The 21,671-nt window shown below is 41.7% G+C and overlaps 3 protein-coding genes across 3 annotated transcripts in view; 2 read left to right on the top strand and 1 right to left on the bottom strand.

Moving 5' to 3' along the window:
• Window positions 1–8,896, top strand: part of mcoln1a (mucolipin TRP cation channel 1a) — a 23,539-nt gene extending 14,643 nt beyond the window's left edge. Inside the window, exons 6-14 of the mRNA XM_050043653.1 lie at window positions 507–603; window positions 1,368–1,467; window positions 1,692–1,798; window positions 2,044–2,193; window positions 2,749–2,850; window positions 3,039–3,161; window positions 4,649–4,855; window positions 4,939–5,069; window positions 6,044–8,896. Of these exons, the coding sequence (XP_049899610.1) occupies window positions 507–603; window positions 1,368–1,467; window positions 1,692–1,798; window positions 2,044–2,193; window positions 2,749–2,850; window positions 3,039–3,161; window positions 4,649–4,855; window positions 4,939–5,069; window positions 6,044–6,080 (1,054 nt within the window). The 3' untranslated portion in view covers window positions 6,081–8,896. The remainder of the gene's footprint in view (window positions 1–506; window positions 604–1,367; window positions 1,468–1,691; window positions 1,799–2,043; window positions 2,194–2,748; window positions 2,851–3,038; window positions 3,162–4,648; window positions 4,856–4,938; window positions 5,070–6,043) is intronic.
• The window catches only part of LOC126389773 (myosin-10), a 667,776-nt gene that overhangs the window by 330,674 nt on the left and 315,431 nt on the right, over window positions 1–21,671 (bottom strand). The gene's annotated exons all lie outside the window — the stretch shown is intronic.
• The window catches only part of prr36a (proline rich 36a), a 38,847-nt gene continuing 29,964 nt past the window's right edge, over window positions 12,789–21,671 (top strand). The window contains exon 1 of the mRNA XM_050043644.1: window positions 12,789–13,067. The gene's annotated coding sequence lies outside the window, so the exon portion shown is untranslated. The remainder of the gene's footprint in view (window positions 13,068–21,671) is intronic.

The raw sequence follows: 21,671 nt of genomic DNA, 5'->3' as shown, positions 1-21,671 counted from the left end.
TTGCACTTGAAGGTTGCCCGTTCACTTACGTTTTAACAGGTCTGACGCTACTATGCGCCCCGGCTGTATCTAGGCTAACGGCTAACATGCTAACTATTATTTTTATGTCACTAGTCACTTGAAACAAATTTAGGACGATAGGAGACAGGTTGAAATAAACCGAAATTTCCCTTTAAAAACCAGCCACAACTCAACATTGAGCAGAGTGACCGTCCGCTGTTGACCAATCAACAGACTGTTAGTACCAGATCTGTGTGCTAGGTACCTCAACAGAGGTGGGACCAAAAATGTTAACAACACGGAACAGTACCATTGGTACCATCCACAACTTTTCACAGTGGAAACGGAAAAAAGTGTACCAAACTGAACTGTTCTGCTCGCTGGAAACTATGCTATAGACACAACAGTTGAGATCAGATCTAGAAAATAGATCTCCAGAATTTTTGTCTCACTTGCCTCTCAGGGCTTCCGTACTTTACCATTTGTTTGTGTTTTCTTTTTTCAAGACTCATTAACGTCACCATAGAGTTCCAGCTGAAGGCGATCAATATACAGACCATCATCAACAACGAGATCCCAGACTGCTACACTTTTTTCATAACGGTGAGCAAAAGGCAAACGTACAGCAAAGACACAGCTGATGGTTCAGCTCCCAGCACTGTTGAAGACCTCATACTGGGATATCCAGATCATGTTTCACATGATTATACATATGATCAAGTTGGGTTTTTTTTTTGCTTTCTGGCTCAAGAAGGAGTATAGTGTTTTGTGTCTTCTACCAGGAGGCAAACATTTTCTGCCGGAGTTAAATTATGCAGCTCTGAGCAGTTTGAGGCCATGTTTCTCAGTCTGAAAAAATGTTTACTTTCCCTAGACTTCATTGCTTATTAGTCCTACTTAACCTGCAACAGACACATGTTGACATAGTGTGATTATTGGTCAGATCTTTTTTTAAATCACAAAAATTTAATATTTTATTTACTGATTTAACTGTTGAGTGATTTTCTTGTGCATACTATCTCCCCACATAATGGTCTCTACACTGTAAGGTATGTACTGTAATCCTGGTGTAAAGCACTAAATCCATACTATTTTCATTTTTGTTACATAAAAGTCAGGCTTTAAAATATTTAGTCCAAAGAGGATACTAAATTCATCTTTAAAAAAATCCAAAATATGTGTGTTATTGCTTATAGAAAGGCTCTCCTGTCATTAAACCCCTCATATTTCAACAAACAGAAGACATGCCCTCTGTGCTCTCAGTGGTAGCTGCAGCCCTGTTTGATGGAAACAATGAATCCCCTGTGTCTATATTTCATTACACAAACGTTATTGTTTATTGTCTGCTGGTCGTCTCTCTCCTCCAGATAGTCCTGGACAACAAGGCTCACAGCGGCAAGGTGAAGATCCGGTTGGAAAACGAGGCATCAATAAAGCAGTGTAAAGACCCGAATGTCTCTGGACAGGGTGAGATGATGGGTGGGACTAAGTGGGATGATAATGAGCCAGTAGCAAGCTAGCAATGGTGTTAAAGAATATGAGGAAATCTATATTGAATGTTGCTTTCAGATAGTATTACTGAACCAACAGGAAGTTCCACTGCGTGAAGTTATTTATACACCACTACTAGTACTTTGCAGTAGTGGTGCACCAATAGCGACTGCTCTGTTTCTGTCCTTTTGAACCTCCAGCTGAGAACTACACACGTGTAGCATTTGATGTCGCTGTGGCTCTGGTGTGCGCGCTGTCACTGCTGCTGTGTGGACGCTCCATACTGCGAGGCATCGTGCTGCAGCAGGTATGAAAAAGTCTGTCACAACTAAAGGAAAACATACAACAGAACAAGCCTTGAATTACAGTATTACAATCGCCAGTCCATAGAGAATCATGGTTTACATGGTAAGAAATCAAGGGAAACATTAGGAGAAACAATCAGTGAATTTCTGTATTTACTATAGGAATATCCAGTCAACAAACCTTCACTACATGTCAACCTGACGATTCAACCGAATCCCTCTCTTTCTGTCTCTGTGTGTTTATCAGGAGTTTGTGGAGTACTTTAAGGAGACTCTGGATCGGAAAGTGTGCTGGGCAGACCGGCTGGAGTTCATTAACGGATGGTATATCCTCCTCATCGTCAGCGACATCCTTACCATCACTGGCACCATCATCAAAATTGGCATCGAATCTAAGGTATGTCCTGCTTACCGCGACACCCTTAAGTGACAACACCTGCTATACTGTAGTTTTTCCTTTTGAAGTGGAGTTGTATGACATACTTATCCACAGTCAGTATACCTAAAGTAGAAGGCCTTGATCGGTTAGGTTGTGTTATTGTGTGACTTTGGTGTTTTAAAGTGTTAGAGAGCATAGATAGTAGAAAGTGCGGATTTCCAACATGGTAAAGTGGTAAAAAATTCTAAATGTCACGTACATTTAAACTGATACTGTTTTTTTTTTTTAAGGTGGCTAAAATACGTTTTGCTCTCGCCCCCGTCTGCAGTAGTTGAGTCATTGTTTATCTTTGTGGTGGTGCTCCTGTCTGCTTCTCCAAACTGGTGACATGCTGATCACCATCTACTTCTATACATTTTTTGTATTTTATCTTGTTCTGTAAAGGACTTTGTAACCGTTTTGAAAGTTTATTATTATTATTACTGTAGATAACACACTGACTGTGGGTTCATACAGCCTCACTTCAAAAGATCTGAACTATCCTTTCAAGTATCTTTTCTTATCTCCCTACAGAATATGTCCTCATACGACTTGTGTGGCATCCTGCTGGGAACTTCCACACTCTTGGTGTGGGTCGGTGTAATTCGCTACCTCACATTCTTCCAGAAGTACAATGTAAGTCACTGACACACTGATGTGCATCAGCTGTTAATGTTGGTCACTTCCTGTTAATTTAATAACTTGTCAAAAGGTGAGAAAATGCCCCTCTTTGAAATAATGTAATAAATCCTGTTAATCAAGTCTCTCTGCTCTCTCTCACATGTTGTAATTCTATCTGTCCAACGTCTCTGCGCCTCCCTTAGATCCTGATTGTGACACTTCGAGCAGCGTTCCCCAATGTGATTCGGTTCTGCTGCTGCGTGGCCGTCATCTATCTGGGGTACTGCTTCTGTGGCTGGATCGTCCTGGGACCATACCACGTCAAGGTGAACACCGCTGAAACTCTTGTAGACAGGGATGTGAAAATGTTGTGTAATACACTTGTTTGTATTGACTTCAAATTAAGTTCAGTCCAGAAATAATTACACAAACATTTTTGTCAAATTTAGCCAAAAAAAACAACACAACATAGCGTAAGGATTTTCTACACATGCTGCAGCTGCAGCTTTTAACACTGACTCTTTTTACAGTACATCACTGTCAGACAAGATTTATACTGTCCCTACCATACAAATGCTAGAATGCTATATTTGTTAATGAAATTATTTAAAGCTCCCCTCCTCTTAAAAGTGTGTTTTTCTTCTGTTCATGTCCCCAAAAATGTCTGACCTTGACTATACTTACTTGTATCTGAAAGGTTTGTCACTAGAGAGGTGATTTTATATTCCTCATCTGAAGGGGGTGCACTTCTTTAAAATCTGAGATTCTCAAACGTACGCCGGGCAAGCTAGATTAGGAGTGTCACTAATGAGAAAGCCTTGTTGCTTTCTAATGTGCAGATGCCGGCAAAGACACCCCTAATACATGTGATATAAAAATCTCAGTCAGATATAATGTATCTCTCTGCAAACTGCTGGCACTGCTGGTTACAAGCTAACAAACCAACAAACATAAACAAACAAAAGATGTTATCTTCACTTCTGATACCTCTGTTAGCCGTCAATTTGGGTGCACAACAGACTCCTCGTCTGAGTCTGGGTCTGACTGAGGCTTGTTTGCACGCTGCTTTGTCACCGTTCAGCCTGCTGCCAGTCGTGGTGGTGGTGAAGCCACATCCGGAATTGCTCAGCTAGGGAGAAAGAGTAGATCTGCACCTGTTTTTTTATGTGGGAAAACCATTATAAACAAAATATAAATCACAGCAGTTTTCTTTGCATACTTTAAATGTGTCAGACTCTAAACATTTTTATACTTTTCAACGCACATATTGTGTGTCAACTTTTGGATACTTTGAGGTATTTTATTTTATACGTGATCTGTACCATTTTGAAATCTACAGTCTTTGAATTTAAGAGCCGTTATATAACTGTCTGTCAGTTCCACATAAATAGTTTGGTTTACAATTTATATGGCTCGTTTTTTAAATGTATGAAAATCACCCCTCCTATTGGCCTGAATCAGAAAACCAGATTTCAATCGAAAAGAGTTTCCCCATTCTCATTATCTGAGGTGAAACCCTGTTCTCATATGAAACTCTGGTTCCTTTGTCCCCACCCACAGAAAGTGACTCGGTGAAACTTAAACCACAGAAGACTTACTCATAGCGGTTGTCCCTCTCTTTCCTTAGTAGACATCCTGAGTTGGTGTATTATGCTCAATTTGGATGAAGTTCCTGAGTTTAAACAGTTTTCAGTGTGTTACCTCTGACTGTCAATTATGTAGCATTAGTTACTGTAACTGCAGGCTTTGTTTACCATATAAACAATTCCAGTTTGCAGAGCTTTGACTTGGCTTTCTGTTTTCTGTCCCCCAGTTCCGTTCCCTGTCCATGGTGTCAGAGTGCCTATTCTCCCTCATTAATGGGGACGACATGTTTGTGACGTTCTCCGAGATGCAGGAGAGCAGCACTCTGGTGTGGCTGTTCAGCCAAGTATATCTGTACTCGTTCATCTCCCTCTTCATCTACATGGTGCTGTCACTGTTTATCGCTCTCATCACAGGAGCCTACGAGACCATAAAGGTAGACAAAGACTGAAACCAAAGAGGATGGTCATTTCTGTTTTTTAAACAGAATTAAAAATAAGTAATGTATATTCTCCACAGCACCAAACCCAAGAGCCCATCCACATCACAGACCTGCATGCCTTCATAGCAGAGTGTACGGACACACCGAACTCTGGGAAGTTCAGGGGTCTGGAGACCTCGCCGTGCTCCTTCTTCTGCTGCTGTGACAGGTGAGGAGGACAGGGCACAAGACTGATGAAGAGTAATATCTAAACAACATGTCAGAAGGGTTCATTAATAACAGACAGTAGCAGTAAAAGAAAGAAGGTAAAGAGATATTATGTGACTTACCTGGTATTATCAGGTAACAAAATGCATCCATATGTTTTCGAGTTTGGGGACTCTTGAAAGGGTTTCATCTGACCAAGCCTTTATCAAACTTCAGCATATCAACTAACCTAAATGAAAATTTAAAATACTGGCGTAACAAGGACAGTGCATTTTGTTTTTTACTTACCTCAGTTGTTCTACTGTCTGGCATCTCCACTACAGGGCAAAGTAACTGCAAAGAACCTACACTGATACTCTTTGGTAACTAGGATAGTTACCATCAGATACCAGGGTAAACAAAAGTGCTGTCCTCTTCCTTTTTTGGTTTTGCAGTGGTTGATGCACTTCCTTTGTGGCGTAAATCGAATCGTCATTTGCCAGAGAGATCGTAACCAGTGGCAGTCAGAATGTCATAGTGAAAGCGAGGCTAATAGGGAACCAGTCTTAACACAGTTGGTGTCATTATTCTGTAGACAGAACATTGTGCAATCAAAATATACTTCATAATGATAAGTTAAAGCAAATGTGTGTGTGCATTTCCACCTTAAAATCTCACTATATCAATGTCTCTGCTTTGATCCTGTGTGGGGACCTTTGTCGTGTATCACTCCTCTCTCGTCACATTTCCTGTCTGCCAGAAAGAAATCTTTTAATGAGATTTTTTTTACATGGCAACGTGGGTTTGTGTATTTTGAGGTAGAGTGATCACAGCAGGATCAGATTTGAAAAATATTGCATTTCTCCAAGACATTTTGATCCTTTTCTAAATTTAAGTTTAATTACCATTATGTGACTCTAAAATAAGAATAATTGATTATAATGTCAAATATCATGACTGTAGAAAATCTTAACGTCTTGCTTTGATCCCCTCTAGAACGACAACGTACGAGGATGTCCTGTTGGTGAACTGAAGTTGACCTCATTGACCTCAGAAGCCTCACTATCCCCCCCTGCTGACCACAGGGATACACTGCACACTCCCGACGCCAAGTATCTCTGTGCCATCATGCTGTGTCCGGGGCTGCGGTCGAATAGTCTTTTTAGGCTGAGGAAGGTTCCTGACTGAGTGACTGAATGACGAGGAATAATCTAAGAGGCAGCCATGATAACAACTGGTCGCTAATAATAATAATGATAAATAAGTGATGAATAATAATAATAGTGCTCCACAAAGGCAGTAAAACAAAACAGACAAGTCATAAAATCATCCTGTTTTTAAAGAAAACAGATGATGGTGTATGAAAATTAATACAATAAGGATGCACACATAATAACATTCATTGTCGCATAATTAAGGAGCCAAGTTGGATTCTCTTACCACTGCGGCCATCTTTGACCAAGTCCTTATGGATTCTCCTTCACATCTTTCCTTGTCCTCATGACTTTTTCCATCGAGGTCAAGGAAAAGTGCTTTGGAAAATACTTTCTTCTGACTATTTGACCGCAGCCTGGGACAAACCTCATCTGAAAAGGAGTCATCATCAGCTGGACCAGCACTCTGTAGAGGGAATGTGTAACAACACATTTTCTTTTTGGACCTCTGAAACTTGAGGGCTGATGCCGGACTGGACCTTTCTCTGCATGAACAAGACTTTGCAGCATCATGGATGACTACTGCACAGCCATTTCTCTGTTCCGTGTTGGTTTTTAAAACAAAACAGTATTTTTTTTTCTTATGTATTTAAAGATGCACAATGTCGGACCAGGACCGGAACGGATTGTCAGGATGCTAAGTGGGTGCCTTGATGAGGGCTGCGTACATGGTGCTGACTGTTTTTATCTTTTGTGTTTTTCCTTTTTATAGTATTTCAAAATAGGTCACCTTTTGAGGACATGGCAATTATTCATCTCACAAAACATCCTTTTTCTCACAGAATCCTTTTTCTTACAGTCAATTACTCATCGCCATCCCATTGCTCCCCAGTAGTACACACAAGAATCCACAATGGGACGTGTAAATCCATACAGAATGAGGGACATAATCCTTATAGTAGTCTGTCTTTTTTGAGACAATCAGGGAGACACTTTATGACATATTGGAAAACAGGACCATAAACAGTGTAATGTTTCAGATGTGAAATTGATTTGTTTTTCTCTCCCACAAGCTGCACCTTCAGTATAAAGTTTCAGACACCTTGTTTAGCTGCCGTTCTACTGCACAAGCATCACATTGCCTTTAAATGTGGACACCAGTTAGTAGATTGTGTCATGTATTGCATTTATCAGAGTAAGCATCAGTATAATGAAGCTCTCAGCATTGACTGTGGTTAGCTACAATGAGGAAGGCTATCCTCCAGGCCCATATGCATGTTTCTTTAATGAAGCTAAAGTATGTCAAGGAAAAAGAGTTCATCCATTACAAGGTAGAAATGTTAGCCCCTTTTTTCATTTCTATACAACACTGATGTCAGTCTGCAAACTGTGCCTGACTTGTTTTAAAGAAAAATTACTTGAACTGCCTGACAAAGTGGAACAGGGTTAAGGGTAGCTAAAAAGAAGACAATGTAATGATAGCAGAAACATATTCGTAGTTCTGTAATAATGTCGTGTCACGCTGAATCACGTCAGTTTGCTGTCTTTGTAATGATGTCTAGAACTGTGGTCCAATGACTGGATCCTATGTGGACGCTTGAATTTCTTTTTCTTTGTACCGCACAGAACGCACAATATCTGACGGAGTCCCACAGTCTGGACTCCGGGAGGTGTTTTTTGGGAGATTTTTATGAAGAGAAGATGGGCCCAATCCGAATCACCGCACTCTCATAGACTTTGAGGCGCGTTCCTGCAAAGTGTGTGAGGGTTTAGGGCTGTCACTGTCAAATCAGCAAGACATTTTGAGCCCTTTATGAACGCTTTCAGTAAGTCAAGATTTGTGCAGACTTTGCCTGAGAAAATTAGCGGCAATTCATAGTGTTGGGACATTTAAACACTGGCTTACCAGGGACAGGAGGGGCTGACACATGGGTGTTCAGCCTGGCACATAACATTTACACAGAAACACTACATTAAGGATGTATTGATCCATTGAAAAACACATGAAATCATAAGAATGTAAGCATAGATTTTATTACATACCAAGTTTATTTATTGACAAAATAATAAATTAACTATTTGACAGTTACCTCTCATCCACTCTGTGAGGCAAGAGCCTGAAAGCCGTTCAAATTAGGGACTGACCCTTAAAGTACCTTGGCTGTTAACAAGGTAAAAAATAAAAAGTCCCAGACCCACAATTGTACCACACATTTTTTGGCATCCTCAAGGTAGCATGCTGTGTTGCCACAAAGTGTTGCCATTCCTATTCACACTATTTTGAACCCTTGCAGTCTCCTGCTCTCATTTTTACCAGGTGACATCAGTACAGTCCCTCAGGGTTCAGGGCTTAAGGTCTGCGGGAGGGGGACATTGGGATTGGGCCACGATCTCTCGTCTAAACAGTGACAGGTGACTAATAAACCAGCAGGGTCACATTAAAACTGATTATGATGGTGGACTTTGGATCTAGACGGCAAACATGTGCCAAATGTGTCCATAGCCTTAACTTTGATTTTTCTGTCATGCATGTATATATGATCTAGTGTTAACTAGATGTACCTTTCCTACAGTTTGATGTTTTTATACAAATGATTTGCACTTGAGAAATGCAAATATAACAATGTGAGTCATCTTTGTGGTGTCATATATATATTGCCAATGTACTGATTAAAGTGTCAAGGATCATCTTTGATATTAAGATGTGTTATTTCATTTTGTTTTGTGGTTTTATAGGATTTACAGGACTTCAGGTGCAGTTCCTCTGGATTGTCACAAGGGGGAGTTCATGTCTACAAGTTTGATTTCCTACTTGGTTGGCAGATTAAAAAGCCACATGGAGGTTTTAAAACAAACTGATTCTTGATTTTTAAATAAACCCTTCGATGTAACACACAGTTAAACACAGCTGTTTTGAATCCCCTGCATGTTTTAGTGGACACGCTGCAGCTCAGAGCTGTCAGAGAGAGGAAATTACATCTCTGGCCTTTTTTTTTTCTTTTTCTGCAACAGTCCAATATGATGAGCTCATTTCCTGCTTATTGAGCTTCCCAAGTGAGGCTTGGCAGCTGATGTAGCACATCTTCCACAGCCTTCCACCCACTTAACTCTAATATCATCATACATTATGTACTGCTTTAGCGACGCCTTGATGCTTCATGTCAGACTGTGTGAGAGGGAAGCCAAATGTAGGATGCAGAGCTGAATGTGCCTCATAGAAATGTTTCATTTGTTTCTCTTACAATAGAGAATTAGCATTTTTGGCAGGTTTTTCTTTTTTTTTTGACATGACGTCTGTATACGCCAGACTACTTTTACTTGGTGCCTTTGATGTACAGTGAAAGCCCTGAAGTATTATCTTGCTCCAGAAGCTGCTAATGGTCCATCAGTTTGAGTTTCAGTGTGCTGAGCTTGGGTGTGGTGCTTTGTTGATGCAAGTTTGATCTCAGCTTGAATTAAAACCCAGTCACTTGTGGCTCGCTGTTTGAAGTTCAGGGCCTTTTTATATTAACAAAGCACCTCAGATCAAAACTGCAGGCCTGCAGCAGCAGCAGCAGCAGCAGCAGCAGCAGCAGCAGTTTCCTTTTCCTGTCTTGTATCGTCTACTGAGTTTGACAGTGTGTGTTTGTGTGTGGGCTTGCAGAGTGTGTTTTGTGCCACAGGCAGTGTGTGCAGCTGTCCACGCTACTAGGTGTTTGGGCAGATGGGTGACCAGACCACACTCAAGAAACAGATTTAAAAGAAGCTAAGTCTGTGTATAAAAGCTCCGTAGATTATCCGTCTATCCTAATTCTGTTAAGGATTTCTAGCAGAGCCCTGCAGTGCTGAGCCACACCCTTGTGTAACAACATTATGAAGCAATCTGAAATGGATGGGCAGGATGTGAGAGGATTTAGTAGCTTTTTCAGCTCTGTGATATAATGATGGACGCCATTAGTGCTGAGTTTGGTTGAATAAAAGAAGGAGTCTAAAACGGTTTACTGACATACTTCTGGTGGATCCACACCCAAGAGGCAGCTTCCTGTGGCAAGAATTTGGTTTCTGGACTCAGATCTGCATTAACATTGAAATTATTTAATGTTTTTCTGCAAATTAATTCTTCAAATTGCTCACTAACAATGAGTTTAAGATGAGGAATTAAACTTAAGGGAGAGTTTTGGGTTTCCCCCTCGTAGATTGGAAGGGCTGACAAGCTGCTGATGAAACATCTGCCAGAGTCCTGTAAGGAGCAGGGATGGAGACGCAGAGCTGAAACATGACTCACACACTCTCACTCTCCACTGAGGCACATTGAGAACGTGTTCACTGACGAGTCTGTGGTTAATGGTTTCTGGTAAGCCTTCATTTCTCCTTTAACTCACAAAGTTTTAAATTTCTCTTCGCCCCGGGCTGTTTCCTCTTAATATCGCCATTCTTTCCCCCGTCTCTGAGCTTTATTGGAGAAAACAACAGTTGATGTCAGATGTCTTCAACCATTCACTACTTCCTCTCTCTGTGAGTTGCAATAGTCTTTGTATGTCTTCTCCCTTTTCATCGATTTCTATTGTGGCGCCTGCAGCTGCAGCTTAAAAAAAAGCATTCAACTCACAACTATTGTGGGCTTGTACCATAGGGAAGTGGACACTGTGCTGAACTACAAGCACAGAGATGTGAACTTTCACATTCACATTCTGAAAGAATACGTTTTTATTCAGGCGTACTCCCAGCAATCCAAATCTCAGGAAACAGAAAACCCCTGTGTGTATGTGCAGACAGAATAATATTAACCATGCAACTTGGTGGCTCAAATTTCATTTCAAGCACTGAGAGTAAACATGCGGGTGGAAGAAAAACCCAGGGAGTGCATGTGGAGTGTCAATGATTTATTTCTTATTCATTTCATGCCTAAAGCACCCAAACAGATATTTTTGGGAAACCCAGTCTGATGAGATTGTGTTGCTCCTCGGTAGAGAATGACAGTGAATCACACACTTGACCTACACAGCAGGTGGCAACAATGGAATTACTGAAGCCTCATTGCAGTTACTTGCACAGATTAAAATACTCCTGATTTCCATGTGATAAAGCCCCTGAGTTTTTTTGTTGTGGTATAGCTGGTGTCACATATAATTTTACCTGCCAAGTAACAATAATAAAGGAAAATAATGAAACAGAAACATGGCGGATCTACATGTCAAATGAGACATTGGATCTTGACTAGCAAAAATAATACAAACAGGGTAATAGTGATCCGTACAAGAGGGGGTACAGCACCAGTCCCAATCAGCCAAAAAACAATCAAAATAACTAAATAAAATTTGAATAAATTAACACATTAAAATTAACAGTGATATTTGTTTAAAAAGGAATAAACAAAACCAAAACAATTTCCAGGGAAAGACAAAACAAAAATCACACTTCCAGGCCCGCAGACAATGCAAAATAATTCCAAAAATCCCCCCAGATTGGTCCTTGAGCCTGGTTAGTCATCCTAGTCAGCATGGATTCATAAGAGGCAGTTTTTGTCATATAGTCGACCCATTCTTTTATTTCTGGGGGTTTCGTTGACTTCTAATACCTGAGTATTGTTCTAGCAGCTGTAATGACTCCAGCCATAGCTACGGTGAATTCGTCCCTATGTACTTGTGATCTGTCCCCCAAATAAACACAGTCTTTGGGACACTGGCAAAGTCTTACCTAGCCATTTACTCATGTGTCTAAGAATTTTACTCCAAAAGGGCCAAATAAGTGGACAATCCCAAATACTGTGTTGGCATTTCCAACATAGATCATTAGTTAATATTCTACTGCTTCTTCTATCATCAGACACCACTGACAGGAGCCTCATTTTGTTGTTTCTTATATAGTACCACAAGAGAAGTGAAACTGTCGTAGTTTCGCTTGTTATCCCGTCTCCTGGATACTGAAAAAGAAACATGGTAATCAGGGTTATCCCAGCTTGAACTCTGAGAATAAAAATGTATTTGGTGCAAACAATAATAACATGGGCATTTTCAGGGTCAAAAGAAATAATGCTATCATGGGAAATGTAGGATTTTTATGTATTTATTTTGTAGTTTGACCCATAGTAGGGACAAAACGACACAAATCAGGATATCTCAGCCTCTAGTGCTTCAAGTTTGCTTCTTGTGAGTCCCCCAACTTTATGAAAGTGCAATATTAAATTGCTGGAATAGCCCTTTAACATCTTTTCACTGGCTTTCTGTTGGACGGTTCAGCTTGAGGATGTTTTGCTTGCTTGTTGGAACTTAATTATTTAGTGATTCTTTCTATTAAAAGATGCACCCTAGTTTTGCTACTGCCTTTTATAGTTTTTTGTTTTGTGTATTTTCATCACAACAACAAAGCTGTGTTACATACATCATAAACACTCCTTGTCCTTCGTTTTTAAACAATTAAACTACTCCTAAATCCCCACGACACTCTTCTCAGCACCCCTAGGTGGCCTCGGACCCCAGGGCTCGAGCTTGCTTTTGAATTTGACGTCACTGCTGCTTTGCATAACCACCAGTCTCGCGCTGTTGATTGGACCGCTCGCGGGATTTAATATGCATCCTCTTTATGACCACCACGCTTCGTCTTCAATCTGCCGCCGGACTCCTCGGTCACTCCCACCTCCCCCCCTCCTCCCTCCTGGGTCCATCCTACATGAAGGGGAGCAGCCTGCCGCCGCTTACCGCCGCTCAAACGTGGAGGGAAGGACACGGAGAGCGACGCTCGTCGCTGACTGCGCGGGGTTATTGTTAGTCCGGTGAAATTTACGGCTCTGTCGACATATTTAGTGCATCTTCCCTCAGCGCTGGACCGACAGGGAGGGACTGTTTGTTTCTCCAGGAGCCTCCAGGAACAGAGTCGGCAGTTGGAAGGTACGGGCAATTTATGACGTTGTAACGTTTCTTGCGCGAGCGAAATTATAAATTGAAGTTACGCTGCATCACCTTCTCGTTTCTTTGTGCCATTTTATCCGTAAAGTACATCGAAAATGAGTGTTTTTGCTCCGAGGAGCTCACCTTGGTATTTTGTGCGAATTTTAAATGAACCAAACATCATTTGTTGTGAAGCCAGACGCCCTGTTTGCAGTGTGGAGAGTCTAGTGTGTGGCTGGATGTGATGATGGATGTGTAACGTTAGCATGGTACGAAACGGCTGGGCGGTGGTTTCAACGTGTTTGACTCTCAAACCGCCATTTGTTTTGGTGTGCACTGGTACGAGACTCAGCTGGCACGGTCTCACTTATATCTGGTTTAGTTTATTGACTGGCTTCATGTGTTTCCCTCAGCAGGCTGCTCCAGCGTACACCGCTATTGTTCTGTGAGGCTATGCTGGGCCCTTTGCTAAACCTGGGAGAATTCAGCGTGTTTGTGCTCAGAGACAAATGGTGTTATTAAAGCTCCACTTGAGGCATGAAAAAACACCCTGAAACTCTCATAACAATGGCTTCAAACGTGGGGTCCTGGGACCACATAGGGGTCGTTGACAGGGATCCAAACAATACAGCATTACAATGTGGTGGGAGAATATCTACAAATCCATCTCTTCTGTATGTTTAAAATATAGTAGCATTTCCTGTCAATGAACTGATTGAAAATATCTCATCTGGGCTCTTTTTTTTCAGTTTATCTGGGGAGGCCATGTCTTTGTTTATCATTTGTTCATTAACTACTTTGCTAAAATGTATGCATGAGCAGAATTCACACATCACTGATTTAAATAAGTCATTTTGACGTAGCTTGCACCCTGGATTTCTTGTCTGCACACCCAAGTCCTTCATTGCCTTTTCAGTTGTTTCTTTCCAAGATAACCATCATCTCTGTTTTGGTATTTGCATCCCTGCACGTGGAGTGATCTCATTCTTGATTTGGCAGAGCCACATCAGAAAAGCGAAGAATACAGAGAGCTCAGAGGCAGACTATCAGACGGCACCGTCTGCAGATCTCAGTGATAGAGGGATGCTGTTTATCAGTCAGGTTTTGGCTCACAGTCTGCATTACATAATCAGTGTGTTTTGGGCTGTGTGGGTGTGGCGGGCAGGGTTTGGGTGTGGGAGCAGTGACTCTCTCTGGGTTTAAAAAGATATTTGACATGCCGACACTCACTGGAGTTGTGTCGCTTCCTGAAACCCTCGTGCCACTGCTGCCAGAGGGTGTGTGTGTTGTTGCTGAGGAGTTTCTCGCCTGGGTGTGAAACCATGTGTGAATGACACATGCATGTGGTTTTCTCTCCCTCTTTCCATAACACCGTTACTGACGTTATGGCTGAGCTCCAAGCGCTCATTGAAGGATCACTGATGCTATGTCCCATACCAAGGGCACAGAGATGCAGCCATCTTTGCCTGAATATGAAGTAGTCAGCTGGTGTATCTGGTCTGTTTGCGCTATCACAGGTTGTAAATTGATCAGTGTGCTCCTATTCTCCCTTTTGAAAATCAACTGGTGTCGCGTTTGTGGCCCGCAGTATCCCACAATCCAGTGAGCACTGGTCAACGCTCTTAATGGTGCGTTAAGGTGAGCTTTGTTAATGAGTAACGTTGGGAAACATCATGGGGCTGCATTATATTTATCAGGTATTTGCACTTAGTCGGTCAACAGTCACTGGTGCCAGTCAGCCATCACAAGTTCAAATGAAATCGTGTAACTTCCTCTACGAGCTATTTAAACCCTAGCGTTTTGTTGAGATTGGCTTTACTTCCTTAGTGTTTGGAGTCCAACTGACAAGATGTATAAAATATAATGACTGCAATTCCAACACTTTTCTTTCTAAATACTTTTTGTTTTTTTACCTCTGACATTATTAACCCCCCAAATTGAAATGTAAAGCCCAGATGTTCTTCCCTTTGCCACAAACTGGGCCTTTTATGTCAGGAATGTATATATTCCTTTTGTTTGCCATACAGTCTCTTACAGACAGAAAAATACAGTGTATTGTCCTACATCGTGACACTGCTTATGTAACTGACTTCCTGTTAGACCTCTAAGGGATTTGGGAGAAGAAGTGCTGAGTAAGAAGTACTGTCAATGTCAGTCACCGATATAGAGTATATGAAATCTATTATATTTAACCACATTTCACAGCTGGCTTTTCTGAGAAACAGGAGTAATCTGTTTTCCTCTAACATACTTTTGAATCATGTCATCATTTCAGAATCATCACGTTTATAAGCAATTCTTAAGAGATATCAGAAAAGGTAATGAGCTCAAGGTGATAAATCAATTTTAAGTTTTTAGCTTTCAAATAGCCCTAAAAAGAACAGGTCAAGGGAAGCATCTTCGTCGATCCCTCTAAGTCGACTGTTATTTTTTGTGTCTTTTTGAGGCTAGACTATGTTATTTCCAGAGGATCGGGAAAAGGTTTTGCCTGCCCCTCAGTTTCTGTGTAAGACCCACGGATTTAGCCAGACCCAACCTCTGAATTGGGACACAGCCCTGTGTTTTCATTCTGCACAGCAACTTCCACTGTCAACACCTCTGTTTCCCTTTCCGCTTCCTAAAGGCCAAAGCAAGCCAGAAGAGTTGCTCAAAATAGTTCTCTCATTTCACTGCATCCTATAACCTTGAGATAAGTCTCAAGGGATTGGACAAGGTGGTTTACAAAAGAGGAAACTGCAAGCATTAAGCAAAGGAAGTACTTTATAAACCCTGACTGCTCTGAACACGGTTTGTCACAGTCATAATATTTACAGTAACTTAATCATCTACAACTGCTAGAACTTTTTACTTTTCTACGTTTATTCCTTTATCTGTTGGTTTGCAGGATTGCCTCAAGTTCATAGTATGTTGTCTCTCTTTAGTTTTGTCAACTTAAAAATGGCTACATCTATGACTCAGGCTGGTCTGTGGCGCCTAATGGGGTGTTTATTTCTGGCGCGACAGTCTGAAAAAAATGCAGGTGGTTGACATTGCTACATTTGTGGTCGTGTGACTGTTCAAAATGCCAAACATTAAGAAGCAAATCTAGGCTAATGCTCTGTAACTGAGTGGGTGAAATACCTGCCCTGTATCTTCACTGAAATACTTTGAACACCCTGAATACTTTATGCTCAGCTACCTGAGAGCTCTTCTTAAGCTTGTGAAGCTATGTCAGATTCAGCAACCTACGCCAACCTGCTAGAAAGTTGATTTTATCTGAGATGACAGACCTGTGAACAAAGACTAGTTGCTTCTGTTTGTAGTGTCAGCTTCCCTCTGTTAAATGGTGTGATTTGCTGTTGGATTAATACATCTGGGGGGCTGATGGTCTGTGCTGTTTATTCAGCTTAGCGTTGGTTCATGTGCATCAGTGCAACAGCTGTGAGAGGTTATGATGGTTGTGGATGTTGAGGTCATGGGTTCAGGTCTTTTCTCCACCGTGATCCAACACTGAGAACAGAATGTACTCACCAATTTGACCCTGCCGTATCAAGAAGCATCAGCATTTTGGTGTTTTTATAGCCATTATGGAGAAGATAAAGCTAAAATTCACATTCACATTTGAGAAGCTGGAACCAGAAAATGTTTATTTAAAAAAAAAAAAACCTAATTTAATATGAAAATTGTTGCCCATTGACTAATTGTTTCAGCTCTTAGTGAATTTATAAAAGCTATCATCTATACCACAGGGACATTGGCACTCTTCAGCTTGTACCTTGTCTGAGAACAGCTGAAAGGACAGCACAGCTCTTGCACAGGGCAGAGCATTTGCATTTGCTTGGAAGTCAGCTGCTTTTACAGCCTGCAACCAGTGTCAGGCTCAGACCCACCCCTGTGGATATTCAGCTCCTTCGTGCTTTGCTGCATCTGCTTTGGATGACATTCAGGGTTAAACTACATTTCATTATTCACCCTCAGGTTTCTTGTGCATCCCCTGTGTTGCTCCTGGCTGTGCAGCTGTGGGATGGTAAGATGGTGTAGTGCTGTAACTCTCGTCACTGTGGTTTGGAGGCTGGCACTCTCCTGCCCATTAGGATAAAGCGGTGGACGCTGGCGCTGCATTTTTAGGCACTCAGTCTGTCTGGGACTGTGAAGCTGGGCTCAGTGCACTGTAATTATTGAAAGAGTAATTCAGCACTTTTGTAGTCTGTTTGTTAGCTCATTTTGGGAGTCGTGCATGCTATCTTGTAGACATTCAGCATTGTCTTGCCAATGTAGACCTTAAAAAAAAAAAAAGAAATTAAAGGGTGAATTTGGGTCAGTATTTCCACTGTTACATAATGCAGCATTGTATAGATCTGGCATATTTGCGGCTAACAAGAAGGTGTGTGTGTGTGTGTGTGTGTGTGTGTGTTTTTTAACTGTTTAAAAACAGAGGGTGCACAAGTATGTTGTATGATGAGCATGTTTTCTCAACTTGACCCCATTTGCTGTGTGTAGCAGCTGTCTCTACCGAAGCAAAGCCGTATATTTTGATCCATTTAGTTATTGATCCAGGTCTGTCTGAGGTGAATCAGAGTGCACGGCAGCTATACGGGTGTGTTTGTTTGTGTTGAGCACGCCGGGCATATCCTGTTCTCATCCCTTGCTCTGCCTCTCAATATGCAAGAGAAAGTCAATCCTGTGTGTATCCAGTAATGGGTTTGTGTGTGGTTTGCACAGATCAGGGGTGTGGCTGTCAGAGAGGCAGGCGAGGTGTGGGATCACTGTCCATCTGGCCTCATCTCACCCCTGCCCAGTCAGAGGCATGGTAACTGATCTGGCCCTCGGGCCCTCCAGCATTGTATTGACTATCTGCCTGCCTGTCTATAGCTAGTTGACTGGTGCAAAGGAGAGGAGCTGCTGGCTGGCTTTAATACAGCAAATGTGATATCAGCTCTGGCTTCTCTACAGCCAACCATCCTTGACATATCTTAGTTTGATTCGTTTGTCTTGTGTTTTTTAATACTTAATTTAAGTTACTGAAAAAGCTTTTAACACAAAGTAATGAAATAATGTGAATACGAGGTTTTCCTCTCCAGCCTCCTCCTCCTACTTTTATTAGTTAGTTGACATTGGACAGCAACAGGAAATGGAAAAAGAGAAGGAGATAACAGGACAAAGGTCCTTAGCGGATAGCTGGTATGAGTCTTATACTGCAGTATGGCTGGTCTAAATCGATTTTATAGCCATAGTCATTTTATAACTTCCTGCTGAGCTATATTATCCATCCATTTCTAGCAATCCCCTGCAGCCTCTCTACTAATTTATATCACACATCCTCTGTTTCAAACGAGGTTAAACTTTACTGTTGTGAGCAGGTGTGTCTTTAAGGGATAATTATTTGTTGGTAAACATTTAAACAACATTTAATTGACTTTACTGATCTAAAAATGAGATAGTGAGAGAAAGTGAGCAAATGTTAGCTTGACCAGAAACTGATGCTTTATGTTGGCATTTATAGTATGAACAATCTAAAGGCCCAGATTGTATATAAAGATGGACATCGCATCTTCGCTTACCACCATGGTACAAAATTAAAACCAAAATATCCCAGATGCAGCTGCTGCCATCTTTAACTGGTGACATTACTGGGAGCCAGAGTCTGCGCAGTAGCAATTTCCGCAGTGTCAAGTTCCCGCCCAAACACCTGTCCAGCCCCATTGCTAGCAGCACCATTGATCACGTGCACACAGATTGGCACACATAGCTGTCAGTCACGACATCAAATCCCCTTTTTATAGTATCACATTATCAATTAAAACCAAACTTATTATAAAAACATCTGAACAAATGGCAGTGTGATAAGAACTACTTACAATGACAGAAACAATTTTTCGGATAAATTTATTTGACATGTACTGTTTTTATTTTGGCCCATATCCCATCTACTAACATGGAGGGGCGGGGCCTATGGCCTGTACTGCAGCCAGCCACCAGGTTGCAATCGAGATGTTTTGGGCCTCACTTTTTTGAGGAGCTATCATGTTGTCCATCTCTTTTATAAAGTCTATGGCCCAGACACACCAAGCCAATGGTCGGCCTTTGGTAATGTCAGGCCATTGATGAGCGTCCGTCACCCTAGTTTTTGCGGTATGTGCCACAACGTTGACATTAGTTGGCCCTTGACGGCTTTGCGTTGAAGACAGTGGAGCTCCTTGGTGAATGAAATCACTGATTGGTAGTTCAGCACAGTGCACAGAAAGAGATACAGAAGCGAGGAAAGCAAAAATACGGCTTAGGTAGGATCGTGTTTTTAGCAGTTGAGCTATTTAACAGAAACAGTTTGTAATTGTAATCGCTAGCGCATGGTAAATATCATTTGTTCTGTCAACATTGGGTTGTGTTGTTAAAGTGCTAACTGGTGTATTGAGTCCATCCTGTTAGTTTTCCAGTGTCCTTTTTTAAATGACGAATACAGACTACCGCCACCTGCTGATATGAAGAGTTATTTCCTTTCACGCAGGTGCAGAATTCATGTTTTAGCTGGCCATTTGTTGTTGTCTTTGCAGTGGTTATGGTGCAACTTTTTTGCTGAGACACAAGTGACGCAACAGTCGTCCTTCATTGCCACGAGTCTTTGATGCCGGTGTGGTCTGTCTAGGCCTTAACTTTTTAATGTCATGAATTAGCAGTGGCGTGGGACTACAGCAGCAGATGTAGGTGTCTAAATGGGAAGTAAAATTGAACCTGTGACAAACTAGCAGTCCTTAATGAACAGGTTGATCTTAGATTGTATGCATTAAGTCCCTGCACGTAATATCCATGTCACCACCCATCATCATCGTGTCATCCATCCTTCCCTCTTTCACCCTGCAGCCTATTCGATATCCCTGGGTTCTTTTGGGTGAAGTTACCCACGCCAGCTGCTCCTCCATCTCGTTGCACCAGTTAATCCACTCAAAACCCACCCCCACCCCCCTCGGCACCATGCCTGGGGGGGGGGGGGTTTACATGGTGCACAGTGCAGACAATAGGGTTTGTCCCCCCCCCCCCCCCCCCATAGTACCCAAATGTTATACTCAATTATGCACGCACACTTAAGATGATCATGGTGAGTGTTGTTGTTGTTGTTTTTGACCTGATCTGATTACATACACTCAGTTCTCTCCCTGGTTGTTGATGATGCCACCCTATCTACTTAACTCGCCCCACTGTCAGCCTATCCCGGTGGCTGCAGGGACTGGCAGCAGACTGGTGCATTTTTAAAACCCTGCCAGGTTTGTAACAGATTGCAACCCATTTCCCTTCAGCCTTTCAGACCACTCCACTGCCAGTAGCTGCTAGTCTATCCCGTTTGGACTGCCACTCCCTTAAAGGCTAACTGGCTTAGTCCACTTAACTTGTAGGCACACTTAACCACCTGCTCCTAATGGCCTTATTGAGTAGCTTACAGTCACTTAGCACATGTTAGTGTCCCGTGTGGAATTGATTAGAATAAGCTGCCTGCTTAGCCTCAAACCCAACCCCCTCTTGATGAAAGTGGGTTTTTTTCTGCGAAGGGCATTGTTTTTTTGTTGTTTTTTTGTCAATGCTAACATCTTGTCAGTGGCTTTTTAAATCTGTTTGAATATTTTATCTATGGAGACAGAGTGAACAGAATATTATAATGCTGTGCTATTCTTATGGAACTATCATCTTCTCCACTGATCTAAAGGTTTAGGTTTAAGTCACATCCCTTATCTTTGTCTGTAAATCATGCTTATTGGGGGGGGGGGGGGGGGGTTACACATTGCTATGGTACACTTGGAACAATCTGGGCTTATCATTGAAGCTTTATATGACACTGTAGAGTTTGATCTTAAAGTATAACCATGTTCAAGTCTTAAGTTGGATGTCTTCCAGGTGCATTTTCCTCCAGCACAAGTATAAAGGGTTTGCCATAAACATGTGGTGTATCATCTTATAATGAATTAAGTCAATCTGTTATTCTTCAACAAAGGGTGTTTATGAAAACATGTTAAAATGCCTTAACATATGTAGATTGTTTGTCAATGTTTTGATCATGAATGTGCTGTAATGTTGTCATTAACAGTTAACATTTTATGTCTGGTTGCTAGCAGGTTTTGGGCACAAGAATGTATCATCATTTTGTTTAGGGATTTGGCTTTACTCCAAATGTTAAAGCTGGAGTTAATTTTCAGTATCTGGGTAGTAGCTTGATCGGGTCATAGTTGTCCTAAGCCTAGGCCACTTGCTTTGGATAAATTACTGCTCAGAAACGCAGGGGTTCATGGCAAAAAGACACTTTGGAGAATGCAATTTGTAGATAATAAGCTGGGTTATTCAGAGGAAGTATTCCTCAGCAGGAACGCAGTCTTGGGATGAAATATGGTGATGTAGGGCTTGTCAGCACGTGCACACGGTCTTGTTATTTGGACAGATGAGGAGAAGACGGTCAGTCGGTAAAATCATTGAGGGTTAATGTGTTCCTTTGTCTACAGATAACGAGATGCATGCCGTGTCATTCATCTTCTTGATAGCTTTTTGCAAGGGGCGAGGAGCCTCTAAATGCAGCCCCCCCCCCCCCCCCCCCCACCCCCCAACCCACCCCCACACACACCAACACCCACACAACACACATAA

Source organism: Epinephelus moara, chromosome 5 (genome assembly GCF_006386435.1).
Source record: "Epinephelus moara isolate mb chromosome 5, YSFRI_EMoa_1.0, whole genome shotgun sequence".
NCBI classification, from domain to species: domain Eukaryota; kingdom Metazoa; phylum Chordata; class Actinopteri; order Perciformes; family Serranidae; genus Epinephelus; species Epinephelus moara.
Note: the sequence above shows the minus strand (reverse complement) of the source record. Positions and strands in the feature narration are given on the sequence as shown.